Source organism: Cololabis saira, chromosome 20 (genome assembly GCF_033807715.1).
Source record: "Cololabis saira isolate AMF1-May2022 chromosome 20, fColSai1.1, whole genome shotgun sequence".
In the NCBI taxonomy this organism is placed as follows: Eukaryota; Metazoa; Chordata; class Actinopteri; order Beloniformes; family Belonidae; genus Cololabis; species Cololabis saira.
This window is the reverse complement of record NC_084606.1, coordinates 15,776,904-15,790,638: the sequence shown is the minus strand read 5'-3', so window position 1 is coordinate 15,790,638 and position 13,735 is coordinate 15,776,904. Positions and strand designations below refer to the sequence as shown.

At 39.3% G+C, this 13,735-nt stretch overlaps 1 protein-coding gene across 1 annotated transcript in view; it reads left to right on the top strand.

The window, feature by feature from the left end:
- Positions 1 to 13,421, top strand: part of si:ch211-63p21.1 (uncharacterized) — a 16,018-nt gene extending 2,597 nt beyond the window's left edge. Inside the window, exons 4-7 of the mRNA XM_061710294.1 lie at positions 88 to 162; positions 8,316 to 8,386; positions 8,792 to 8,963; positions 12,493 to 13,421. Of these exons, the coding sequence (XP_061566278.1) occupies positions 88 to 162; positions 8,316 to 8,386; positions 8,792 to 8,963; positions 12,493 to 12,699 (525 nt within the window). The 3' untranslated portion in view covers positions 12,700 to 13,421. The remainder of the gene's footprint in view (positions 1 to 87; positions 163 to 8,315; positions 8,387 to 8,791; positions 8,964 to 12,492) is intronic.
- The last annotated feature ends 314 nt before the right edge of the window (positions 13,422 to 13,735 follow it).

Genomic DNA, 13,735 nt, shown 5'->3' with positions numbered 1-13,735 from the left:
TCTCCTTCTTCTTTACTGTATCTTTTATAGCCAGAGTGTCAGACTGTTTTTGTTTTGAGGATCCTTCTTCTCCCTCTCTGTTGTCAGGACCAGTCACTGTGTGAGCAGTGTGGGAAAAACCGAGCAATGATCAGCAGGTACTCCGAGGGATATGGCACAGAGGTAATCTGCAACACGCTTGGGCTTCGTGACAGGTTACTTCCCTCAGAGCTTTCTGCACGGTTTTACATGCAGCAGTAAAGATCAAATGGCTTATAGGACTTTCAATATAGGCAAGGCAAGGCAAGGCAGGGCAAGGCAAGGCAAGGCAAGGCAAGGCAAGGCAAGGCAAGGCAAGGCAAGGCAAGGCAAGGCAAGGCAAGTTTATTTGTATATCACAATTCAACACAAGGTCATTCAAAGTGCTTTACATCAACATTAAAAGCGGCAAGACACAATTAAACAGTAAATAACAAATAAAATGAAATCAAATGATAAGAAAAGAGGTAAAATAATAAAAAGCACAAATTGTTAAAAGGTAAGGGCAGTAGAGTAGGTACATCTCATTCTTAAAATGACAAGAATTACATTCTATACGTTCAAAACGTACAAAGACCGGATCAAATACAGTATTACAAAAGTAATCTGTAACAATTCGTACAGTGAATTAAACCAATTAAACCAATTTGACAATTCTTGATCACAATGCCTGCATTCAGGGCTATCCATAAATTCACGCAGTTTTCAAAAATCACAAGTATTTAATTTAAGAGTACGCTTAACTAACAAATTAAATGAAATAAAATTATAAGAAAAGAGGTAAAATAATAAAAAGCACAAGTTGTTAAAAAATAAGGGCAGTAAAGTACAGCAGGTAAGTATTTAATTTAAGAGCACGCTTCAGTAAACAGTTTTTTTATGTTTTTAGGCCTGATTCTATAATATAGGGATGCCCCGATACCATTTTTTTCACACCGAGTACGAGTATTTTAATTTGTGTACTCGCCGATACAGAGTACCGATACGATACTTCTACCACAAAAATAACTAGGCTAAAAATGCAATGAAAAATGCAATTAATTGGAACACAGGTTTTATTTGCAACCGATAAATTCAATAAATAAAATGAGTAGAATAACTATTTTAAACAAAACTCAGCCGGCTAGGCTTTCCTCCGCGGGTCAGCCCCCCGGCCACGCGCCGCGCCGACAGCCCGCTGAGTCTAAACACGGCCTGTGGTTTGTCTCTTGTCATTGTCTGTCGCTTTTGCAGAACCTGAGCTAATGTTGGTTGTTGTGGTCTTGCAGTAGCATTAGCAAACTCTGTATACTCAGCTTTATGATGCGTCTTGAGATGTTTTATCAAGTTGCTGGTATTAAACGACGTATTCTCCTTTCCTCCTCTTGACACTTTAGCAGGACTAGCTTGCAGTCTGCCTTGGTTCTATCGTTGTCCCTTATTTTGAAATATGTCCACACTGCTGACATCCCGTTTACATTAATTGTCGCTATCTTGTCTGAAACGGCGCTGCCAGTCTCACTCACGGGTATCACTCTCTTCTCATCACCACGCTGACTGCAGCTCAACATCTCCCCCTAGAGTCACTAACCAGTAAATACAACAACAATGAAGTGGTATCGGTGCATGGTATCGGAGAATTTTTGCGAGTAGGAGTACGAGTATATGATAGCAGTATTGACCCCGATACCGATACCAGTATCGGTATCTGGGCATCCCTAATATAATATATTATATATCTATCTCCTTTACTTTGTCAGGTAGCTGACAGTTTTAAAAGGTTTTCAAAAAGGTTTCAAAATTCATATGTGTGAGGGAGCGGTAGTCATACCTGTCAAGTCTCCCATTTTGGCCGGGAAACTACCGTATTTGACACCTCTTTCCCGCCGTCCTCACGTCTTAGTATTTTCCCATAAATTTCCCATTTTATAATATAATAATTTTAAAACAGAAAACTGAATTGTCACTAGCCTTGCGAGAACGGCCCTGCTGTAGCCTGGGTGGCAGTTCTCGCGAGGTTAGTGGCAACAACGGGAGCAAACTCAGAACAACAAATCAGAGATGGATGGATGTAACGAGAGAGAAGACATTTCTGCCAGAAAATCAAAGACTTCGTGTAAATATATCTAAAAATGGGAAACCGAATTTACTTTCCTAAAGAGGAGCAGGATGGGGCTCAGTTACGCTTTCTGAAAGATTTGTAACTGCGTTTTTAGTGTCTCTGACGGGGGAACGATGTCAGTCAGTGAATGCCAGAGAGCCACATGAGTGAAAATGACAAATTAAAAGAAAATGTAAATGTTTCTCTTGAAGACAATCAATGTGTATATAAATTGAAAATACTTAAAATAAATAAGTGTGCTTTAATTTCCCTTTGTGTTTTCATAGGCTCTATTATAGGAATTACACACATAGGAAGTACACACAGTGTCAACAAAGGTCGGCCTATCAGGCTATGAGCACATAATTGTAGTTTGTAAGTGGTTGACAGGTAGATATTTTAGATTTCTTGTAAACCTGTCTTAAAATGTAAGATACTGGACCTCGGTTGGTGGAAAATTTCCCTTATTTTTAAATCCAAAACTTGACAGATATGGCGTTAGCCCGATTAATCAGTGGAAGGATTAATCAGACCGATGATTGGCCATTTCTTGATCATCAGCGGTGGGCAGCACAGGTGAAATTACCAATAAACCCGAGACATCTCAGACTCCACTGGACTCAGCTCAGTGAAGCTTTTTGAATGTTACATTTTAAGGTGCAAAAAGGCTGAAAAAGTGAAGCACCTTTTCTGTAAAAAGAACATGACAGAGCGGATTAAGTTTGCAAAGTCGCAGCTGAACAACTCACGAGACATCTGGAACAATGTACTTTAGATGTCTCCACAAGGAGACAGCTTTAAATAGCAAAAGCTGATACAACATCTCAACGCCATCTTGCAATGCAGGTGTGATCCAAAGTGAAGCAATACAACAATGAAATCATTATGATGCATCTTTATTCTCTCATTCTCTCACTTTCTCATTCATACCTGTCAAGTCTCCCGTTTTGGCCAGGAAACTACTGTATTTCACCCCTCTTTCCTGCCGTCCTCCCATATTAGTGTTTTCCCGTAAATTTCCCGTTTTATAATATAATCATTTTTAAACAGCAAACCTAATTGTCACTAGCCTCGCGAGAACTGCCCCCTGCTGCAGCCTGGGTGGCAGTTCTCGCGAGGTTAGTGGCAACAACGGGAACAAACTCAGAACAACAAATCAGAGATGGATGGATGTAACCAGAGAGAAGGCATTTCTGCCAAAAAAGCAAAGAATTTGTGTAAATATCTCTAAAAATGGGATAGAAAATGTACTTTCCTAAAGAGGAGCAGGATGTTACAGTTACGAGTTCTGAAAGACGTGTAACTGCGATGTTAGTCAAATAAAAAGAAAATGTAAATGTTTCACTTGAAGACAATCAATGTGTATATAAACTGAAAATATTTAAAATAAATAAGTGTGCTTTAATTCCCCTTTGTGTTTTCATTTAGGCTCTATTATAGGAATTACATACATGGGAATGTCCACAGCATTTCAGTGTCAACAAAAGTAGAACTAGCAGATTCGAGCACATACAGTAATTGTAGTTTGTAAGTGGTTGACAGGTAGATATTTTGGATTTCTTGTAAACCTGTCTTAAAATGTAACCTTGGTTGGGCTGGTGGGACAGAGGGTGGTGGAAAATGTCCCTTATTTTTAAATCAAAAAACTTGACAGGTATGCATTGTGTTGCCCTGGTCTTTTCAAAATAAAGTCTTTTTTATCTAACATCTTTATTAAAATAGAAGAGAAGTAGTAAGTCATCGTAACAATACATTTGCCGTTGTAAGTCCCTCTAAAAACTAACTTCATATTTCTGTTAAATACAGTTTTCCCCAACCCTTTTAAACAAAGATCTTGCCACACACCGTTGTGACTGCGTGGCACTCCCACTCCCACTCCCACTCCCACTCTCGTCAGTGACTCCGTGACTTTGGTTTTTGGTCTCGTCATAGAGCGTGGGGTTGGCTGTGTCAGTGAAATATCTTTCAGCTGGGATGATAGAGCTCACAGTGAAAGAAGTATCATTCTCAAGAGATTAACACTGGCACAGATCCTTGACAATAAAAGCCGCAAGAGTTTTTTAATCTGTTCTGCTCTGTCATCGTTGGGTGCGATGGCTTTCACACGATGGTCCCCTAAGTGGCAGCAACCGCTTATTTCCAATATAAGATGATTTCTGGTGTGTATTGTGTTTCAAAATGTTTTTTTTTTTACACAACTTTTATATAAACTGGCTCTTCAAGTGTCTCCACATGCCAGCTCTTAATACCGCTGATTTCTCATTCGGCCATCTTCACTTCAAAGTCTTTTTCTTCCACCAACAATGCTGAGTCCCATCAACATTATATCATCAGTTAACACTTACCATATTAATTAAGAATGATCAATGTTGGCATCATGACGCAAGAAGTGATTTTATCCTCCCACTTCTTCTAAGAGTGAAACACACAGTTTGAGACATTCCTCTTTTTATTTACAAGCATTTCATGAGAATGTGTAAAATGTTCAATTCCAACTGTCATGTTAAATATACACTTGATGAGGTTGAGGTTGTTATCAAATTGCCAGATTTTCCACAATATGATCATAATTACCACCATGCATTTCGCTGTTGCTGCCACCAAATTTGAATTGAAATTTTGAAGGAAAAATAATCCAGACGTGTATATTTCACCTTACATTACTATATCGGTATAGTGAAATAAACCTTTTGACAAAAGAGAACACGACTTTATCTTCAAGAATAATATCTTGGCCTGTTCCATCATGTGCGTCGGTGTGTTTCAGCGTCGGTGGGAAGGAATCTACATTAGTTATGAGCACATTATTCATGTGGGGATACAGTGTCAGGTGATTCATGCAAATGACCAACAGTGAGATTCTAACTGCTACACAAATTCAGTGGTTCTGAAACTTTCTCTCTTTTCGTTTATAAACTCGGAGAGGCATCTGCTGCAAATCTGAAAGACAAGGAAAACACACAATGGGCACACAGACCTTTGGGATCTGAAAGAGAGAGAAAAATAAGCAAAAACAGAAACAGGCAGAGACACAAGCAGCAACCATCCCGGGTCTCTAAAACTGAATCAAGACCACTGCAGTTATCTGTCCGAAAAACTGTGGGCTGAGCATGAGTGTGTGTGTCTGTGTAGATGCATGTGTGCAAGGTGAAAACAAGGCTTTACCTGAACTGCACCAAGATTGGGGGTGGGGGGGTGGGGGTGGAGCAGACAAGGAAAGGCACCTTATAAAGAAAGAAAGAAAAATTTCCAGCCCCATCTTCCACCCCGTGCAGAACCTAAAAATATAACAACCAAACACAAAAAAACATGAAAATTCCTTATGTCTCTACATAACTTGCTGTTTCATTAGAAAAAAAGAATATATTAAAAAAAAAATCAGATAAAACAAAATTCAACCCCCTTTTTTAAACAATGTAATTAAACAAATAAGGCAAGGCGAGGCAAGGTTTGTTTATTTGTATAGCACTATTCAACACAAGGTAATTCAAAGTGCTTTACATCAACATTAAAAGCGGCAAGACACAATTAAACAGTAAATAAAAAAATGAAATGAATAAAATTATAAGAAAAGAGGTAAAATAATAAAAAGCACAAGTTGTTAAAAAGTAAGGGCAGTAGAGTACAGCAGGTACATCTCATACTTAAAATGGCAAGAATTATGTTTCTATACGATCAAAACGTACAAAGACCGGGTCAAATACAGTATTACAAAAGTAATCTGTAACAATTCATACGGTGAATTAAACCAATTTGACAATTCTATGCCACAATGCCTGTTTCCAGGTCTTATTTCACACAACTGACGAGAATTACATTTCTATACGGTCAAAACATACAAAGACCTAAATAATAATGATATTATCACAGCATTAGTGGCTGCGATGACCTTGTTTTCTACCACACATGTTACAAAAATACCAACAAGGAGGATAACAAAAGTAAAAACAAGAAATACCTGTCTACATTTGTGAACAACAACACAAGTTGAGGAGCCCGGGTCACTTATGCTGAGAGAAGAACAAGGAAAGAAAAGATGCAGGAGTCTTTCCTGGTTGCGGCGATGAACCTGGTTTTCTCTGCTCATCTTTTCAGAACAACGCTGCTGCTTGTTGCTGGCACTCTCAGTTCATGATCACTGACAAAACTATCCCATAATGACTAGGCCTGTGTTGAAAAAATCAATTTTTCTGATTCTAAATCGATTCTCATATTAATTCCTAAAAATCGATGCATATGTCCAAGGATCGATTTTTCTTCATCATTACATTACAACTATTTTTTTATTTATGCCCAAAAAAGGAATGATTTGTTGGACACAAGAATAACTGGCGCCATGTTTTTGCCTTTAAATATTTTTAAAAGTATGAAAACATTAAAGTTTTCAGTTATAATTGCATAAATTGTCTATATTTCATTACTTTATATACTGTCTTGGGGTTACATTTGCATAAAATGCTAAAAACCAAATTCTCAAAAATTAAAAACCGAAAGCAGTTATAGCAGCATTCTGGGAGGTTATTGGTCCTTACAGCATCATTAGCTGCCCATACTTGCTGTTGAATCTCAACATAATACTAGTATTAATATGTTGCATAACTACAGTCATATAATTAATGCAACAGCTCAAAAAAATTTTTTTAATAACACTAACCCAAATCAATATCGCAATCAAATCGAATCGAATCAAATCTTGATAATCGATTCTGAATCTTAAGAATCGGAATCAAATCGATTCTTGACATTTGAATCGATCCCCAGCCCTAATAATGACAGCTCGTGGCAAAGGGAAGGAAAAAAAAAACTTTCTCTGCTTTATTAGTTTATACTCTTTCTCCATACCGCACATTAATTCAGTCTAAGCCTTAAGATTTAGTATTATAGCCTTAGAGCCGAGTCGTTGCAAAGACCCGTCTTATTAAAGCAGTGTAGATCAAACAGAAGTGGAGGAGCGCTTCCACACACAGCAGTCATCTGGGTGACAGCAGTGTCGTTAGGAAGAGGGGCATGTTGCACCATATTGGCTCACAGTTGCTCATCTCCCCTCTATTTCCACATCTGTCATTACCGTCTTAAGTGGAAAAGAGGTGTAAGAAGTGTACAAAACGCTGCTTAACTCTCGCTTTTTTTTGTTTGTTTGTTTGTCTCTGCGCTGCTGAAAAGTCAGCTGGGAGCCGCGAGCTAGTCGTTCCTTATCGCCCGTCTAGATCCCTTTTTACCGTATTGGCCCGAATATAAGACAGGGTTTTTTGCATTGAAATAAGACTTTATAAGTGGGGGTCGTCTTACATTCGGGGTCTAGACGTTATACCCATTCACACCGCTAGATGGCGCCAGATATCTTTAAAGCGAATGCTGAATTTAACTCCCCAGGCCAAAGCCAGCCCCTGTCACGAAGAAGAAAAATAAAAATAGCAGTAGCATGAAGAAGAAAAATGAAAAATAGCGGTAAGAAAGAAAAGAGAAGAAAATAAAAGAAGAGATAACAGAAAATGGAGAAACTTAGCGACAATCTGGAGTAAAGTGGGTCGAAGAAGTTATGATGCAAACTTCAAGATCATGATTTGAATGAGGCAAAATAACATGCTTTTTCTCTCAAATATATTTTTATAATAATTTCTTTCAGATGTACTGTAATTATTTTCTGTATAAAAATTTAATTTGGTGTTAAAAAAAAAAGTCTTTTTTCAAATTTGAGTCTTGAAAAAGAGGGGGTCGTCTTACAATCAGGGTCGTCTTATATTCGGGTCAATACGGTAATTCTCTCCTCAGCCACCAGGTTTATGAACATCTGCACCTCAGAGTTGGATCACCAAACAGACTTCTGTGTTGCCATTGCAGGTCGAATAAAATGAACAAGCAGCCGCCGTCAGAGTCGCTCTTTTGCTAATGTCCTGACTCAGACGTCTGACTCCAACCCCCCGACCAATCGGTGGCCTGTAGTGTGATGACATCACAGCCCGACTCAGCCGCTTAGAAGCTCGGCAGAGTAGTTACAGAAAAAGTATCTACTCTGCACGTTAGACCCCTAGTGGAAAAGCACCAAACCGAGGCGAGTCGAGTCGGGCTGAGTAGGTACTAGTGGAAAAGCGTCATTTGACACATGAGGAGACTAAGGAGTGACAATTAAATGGCACTTTCTATGAGCCTTTATTTTGTACTTTAAGTCCTAAATAAAGTCATTCCCATTAATGTTTGATGTTTCTCTCTGTTGCAGGAAGAGTGCATATTATCTGACCCTCAGGGAGAGAGCGACGCAGACGCAGATATAGAGGACACAGACTGCAGGTTTGATGAACACAATGTCAGGAGGCAGGTTTTCATTAGCGCTCTCGGGGTGATTCTATAGGGCCTGGAGTGTCTCCATCACCAGGAAAACCCCACAATAAGATGATTTTTCCCCCAGAACTTCAATGGGTTTGAAAAAACATACATTCAAGTTTGTTTTTTTAACTTCTTTGCTAAACTTGGCAACAATATAAGGGGTGCACTACTGCCTCCAAGTGGTATGGAGTAGTAGTTTGCTAAATCAGTGGATCCTACCTGGTCCGACACTGGAAGGAAGCACATCCAGTCTAGCCTTTCACCCCGGCTAAGCTGCAAACCTGCCTACGCACATACAGTATTCACATGCCCTGCGTTGCTTGTAGTCCGTTTCTTACTGTGTTCTGTTCTTCTATTTGATCGGTTCAGACTCCAAGAGCCTGGTTCTCTCCAGAGAATCAGCTCGCGGAGACGCAAACGTCCTCAGGTGGCGCGCCAAGACACAACAGAGAGTGAAGACGACGGCGGACGAAGCCACAGATCCCATCGCTGGAACCTCCGGATCAGTCCTGACCGGGCGCACAGCAGGACCATCCTGGAGGTAGAAGGGAAAACATTTGTCAGGCATCATTTTTCATTTACTTTTCATTTACTTTTCATTGATACTCTGATGTTAACAGATGAGATTATTGGGAGTAGGTCTGATTTGCAACATTAATTGTGAAGAAGTCAGTGTATTACAAAACCGTCCATGCATGCAAAAAGTCCCTCCCAGTGCACGGCGAGATTGATTGCAAACAAAAAAGAGCGTCATTTTCAGTAAGTTGTTCCTGACTTCTTGTCATTGGTTGCTAATTTAATTTTGCATCTAGAAAGACACATAGCAACAAATCCAGTGACATTTTGAACACATCATTGCAGTTTTTCTGTGGAAGAGAGAGATGCCAGAACAGTGAAATTACTTTCACTCCCACAGCTTCTCCGCTGGTTTGCTCAGTCAGTGGGAGCTGCACATTCAGCTGACCACACAGCAGCTGTGACCTTAGTTCTGACTGAATGTAACGATTTACACGTTTTATAAACTAAAAAAAGGCACAATTTTAATAATGAGGTCATTTTGAATGTCAGGAGAATATTATCGCACTCTTGTTTGATACAGGATATGAGATGCTCAAAAGTCCTCAATCGTCTTTGTCATAGTTTTCATTTCATGATGCGTCAAAGGTTTTCTGCTGGTGAAAGGACTGCATGAGACCAGTTCAGCACCCACACTCTAGTACTTTGAAGCCATGCTCTTATACCAGATATAGTATGCTGTTTGTCTTGCTGATGGATGCAAGGCTTTCACTGAGGAAGATGTTGGACGGGGCCATATGTTGCCCTAAATCCTGTTTGTCCTCTTCAGCTTTTGTATTTCCTTCCCAGATGTGCGTCTCTGCTTGGATGCATATCTGGAAAGGAAGTCTGCAGAGCGATGCAGACTTGAACCGAGTGCTGATAACAAGCCGGGCAGCCCCTCTTCTCTTTGTGTGGAGGATTTGACATCAGGGGTTTCCAAAAAAAGAAAATGTAATTTTGATTCATCTAAGCACGGGGCAGTTGTTTCCACTTTGCCTCTGTCTGTTTCAAATTAGCTCTGCAGTTCCGTCTGAGGGCCGGAGGATCGGGGACATCCAGTATCGATCTTTGGCCTTGTCGCCCGTGCAAAGAAATTTCTCTGGATTTTCATAATCTTTTGATGACATGATGTAGCTACCGAAGATGATTTAACCTGAGACATTATTCTAAAAGTGATGTTCAACTTGTAGATGCACTTTTTCCGAGACTCTGGCAGATGCTGTTTTTATAGCCGATCACGTAATTGATCTGCTGCCGTTTCACCCAATTAGTTGCGAGATCTTCCACCAGCTGGTTCTTTTTAGTGCCACCCCCTTTTCCAGCCTTTCGTTGCTTTTGTCCAAACATTTTTAGACATTCTGCTGCCTTCCAAATTCAATTTTTAAATTTTGAATGCATTTATAAATGTGCCTCTTTCAAAATTGTAAATGTTTTCCATGATCTCTGGTGCTAAAAGGATGGCTTTACAAGATTTACAAATCATTGAATTCTGTTCTTAATTCACATTTGACACAGCATCCCAAATTCTTTGGAAATGAGGTTGTACTAAAATCAGGGGAAGATGTTTAACACCTGGAAGGAGAGTATCAAACCATCATCTGCGGGAAGTAATACAGTCAACAAAAAAGTCTGAACTGATTGTGATCAGTGAAAGCCTAAACTGTTGGTAAAAGGAAATCAGAGGAGAACTCAGAGGAACTTTGAATTATTTAAAGTAAGAGCATTTCCACATGAACAATGTGAAGAAAGCTAATACAGTTTGGACCAAAGAGCTGTACAACCTTAAGAAAAACCCCTCATGAGTGACGATAGGCTTGAGTATTAACCTTATGTGGTGTGAGGACTCCAGATTTACACCGTTCTAGACTGATAGGGGCATCGCTGTAAGTAAAGCAGTACACGAAGTGATGCACCCATCATTTCTAGTGCCAACTGTGCAACTCTGCAAGTTTACGGGGGCAGTTTTATCCGCAGTAACTGCAGCGGATGCAGCTCAGCAACTATTGGTGCCCAGAACTGTTGCCAGCTCAATACCTGAATGTACTCATGGCCAAGTTTCCCCCATTAATACGTTCTTTTTCTTCCCTTAGACCGTAGAACATTTCTGGAACAATAATGGCAGGTTTCATCGGGCTTAAAGAGCAGTTCAGGGAGCATGAGACATCATTTATCATGGAAAATATTCAGGGTGTGCTGGAGAGACTTTACAGTCGTCCGACTCTCCCATTCTCAGGACAAGATCTTGGAAAAATCATATGCTTTGGAGATAAATAAAAGAAGGACCTTGCTGTAACCCAGGGGTCCGCAACCTTTATTATCAAAAGAGCCATTTTGTCCCCACTTCTACAAAAAATATTGTCAGGAGCCGCAAAAAATAACGGAGATTTTAAAAGTTTTCATATTTTATTTATTTTAGCTGTTACTTACAACCCCTAAATATAACAGAAGTGCAGTGTGCATTTGTAGGCGTACTTTGAAATAAATTACACTGTGAACTGTTGGCCTATTTCAGTCTATATTTGTGTAAAAGTACAATAAATAAATATAAATATAATATAAATAAAAAAAATTGCTGCAGCTTAGCAGCTTTTTAAAATAAATATAGAAATATAGAAATTAAAAATAGTTCTATTAAAATTAGAAGGCATCAACTCAAACTCCAAGATAACTGCCCAATAAAATAAACTAATAATATGACTAAAAATGAATTCAGAAATATCATTTATTTATTTTCGGGGTTTTTTTCAAGGCCAAAGGGAGCTGCTACAATGAGGATGAATGGAATAAATGAAATGAAATGAAAAAGGATGAAGAGCCGCAGGTTGCAGACCCCTGCTGTAACCAAAGCTTAAAGTGTTTACACTTTACACCATTTTGCCCCCACTTCTACAAAAAATATTGTCAGGAGCCGCAAAAAATAACAGAGATTTTAAAAGTTTTCATATTTTATTTATTTTAGCTGTTTCTTTTAGCCCCTAAATATAACAGAAGTGCAGTGTGCATTTGTAGGCGTACTTTGAAATAAATTACACTGTGAACTGTAGGCCTATTTCAGTCTATATTTGTGTAAAAGTACAATAAATAAATATAAATATAACATAAATAAAAAAAAATTGCTGCAGCTTAGCAGCTTTAAAAATAAATATAGAAATATAGAAATTAAAAATAGTTCTATTAAAATTAGATGGCATCAACTCAAACTCCAAGATAACTGCCCAATAAAATAAACAAATAATATGAATAAAAATGAATTCAGAAATGTAATTTATTTATTTTCGGGTTTTTTTTCAAGGCCAAATGAAGTTGGAAATTGGAAAAGTGTTCCAACTAAATATTAACATCAGGTATAATGGTATATCATGAATAAGAAACCTCATTCACAACTGTAAGATGACATTAGATGAATGGATTCTCAGTGTAAAGGAAGTTCCAGCTCCATTTTGCTATAGTAGTATAAATCTAAAGAAGGAGCTTTAGATGTCCTAAACTGCCTCATGCTGTTTGTCTTTCAGGAGAGCGTGTCACAGGTCAGGCCACTGGTCATCTCTCAGTCGAACGTCAAGAAGCAGAAGAGTCCAGCCGAACTGCCCGGAGGTTCCAGCCTGACGTCACTGTGGCCGTCCCTCTCTCGCCCCGTCGTCCTTTTACTCTTGCTGCCCGTCTCTCTCTCCCTCATCATTGTCATCGTGTCTTTCCTCCTGCCGTGGACCAGCGCATGACAGAATATTTCTGTCTCCCACAGATGAGAAAAGCATCACCTCAAAGAGCGTAGTGGATGGCGTAGTTATGGATTTTTATATTTGTAGGTCGGCTCAGTCTTCTATCATGAATGCGGGCAGTTATCTTCAGGAATGACATCACACTGCTTCCATACCTCGCTGTTCTTTCACATCTCCATCCAGGATCTGCTCGCCGTGACAACGCAAGTGATTGCTCATGTCTTATGAAATCTCACCTCATGTGTCACTTTTCTCACCCCCTCATTTGTAAAAATAGGCCTCTCATCTCGCTCCCGGTTCTAATGAGCCACAGCGACCGCGTGTTTGTGTGTGTGTGTGTGTGTGTGTGTGTGTGTGTGTGTGTGTGTGTGTGTGTGTGTGAGGGGGAGATTTCAGCGCTGCACAGGTATTTCCAAGTAAGGGAAAATTACAGGCTGAATAAGAAAACTATATTGGTCTTATAAAGAAACAGACGAGGACAGATGATGCTGCACTATGCAATCCCTCTGTTTCCACCGTGGCATCACGACTCCTCTCCAAGTCCGTCTCTCGTGTCCTTCTTGGCTCCTTCCCTTTATCCTCAGAGGAATATACGTTGTTAATGCAGGGACTTGTGGCTCTGAAACGGGGTGGGACCTATGGAGCCAAATCAAGGCCAAAGGTTTTGCTAATTTGAAAATAAAATTTGAACCTGAAAATTCTTTTTTACAGTTTCAATTTTATTTTTTTCAGTATCAGATCTTTTTTTCAGTTTCAAATCTTTTTTTTTCAGTTTCAAATCTTTTTATTTCAGTTTCAAATCTTTTTTTCAGTTTCAAATCTTTTTTTTTCAGTTTCACTTCTTTTTTTCAAGTTTCACTTCTTTTTTTTTCAGTTTCAAATTTTTTTTTCAGGTTCAGACTTTTGGCCCCGATCTGGCGTGGGGGGCGTGGCATCATGAGTGACAGCAGAATAGAGAAGGCGGGGGACGTTCCTCAGTCATGTTGCCTTCAGGAAACGTAGGTTGCAGAAGCTATCAGTAGAAGTATGATTCAAC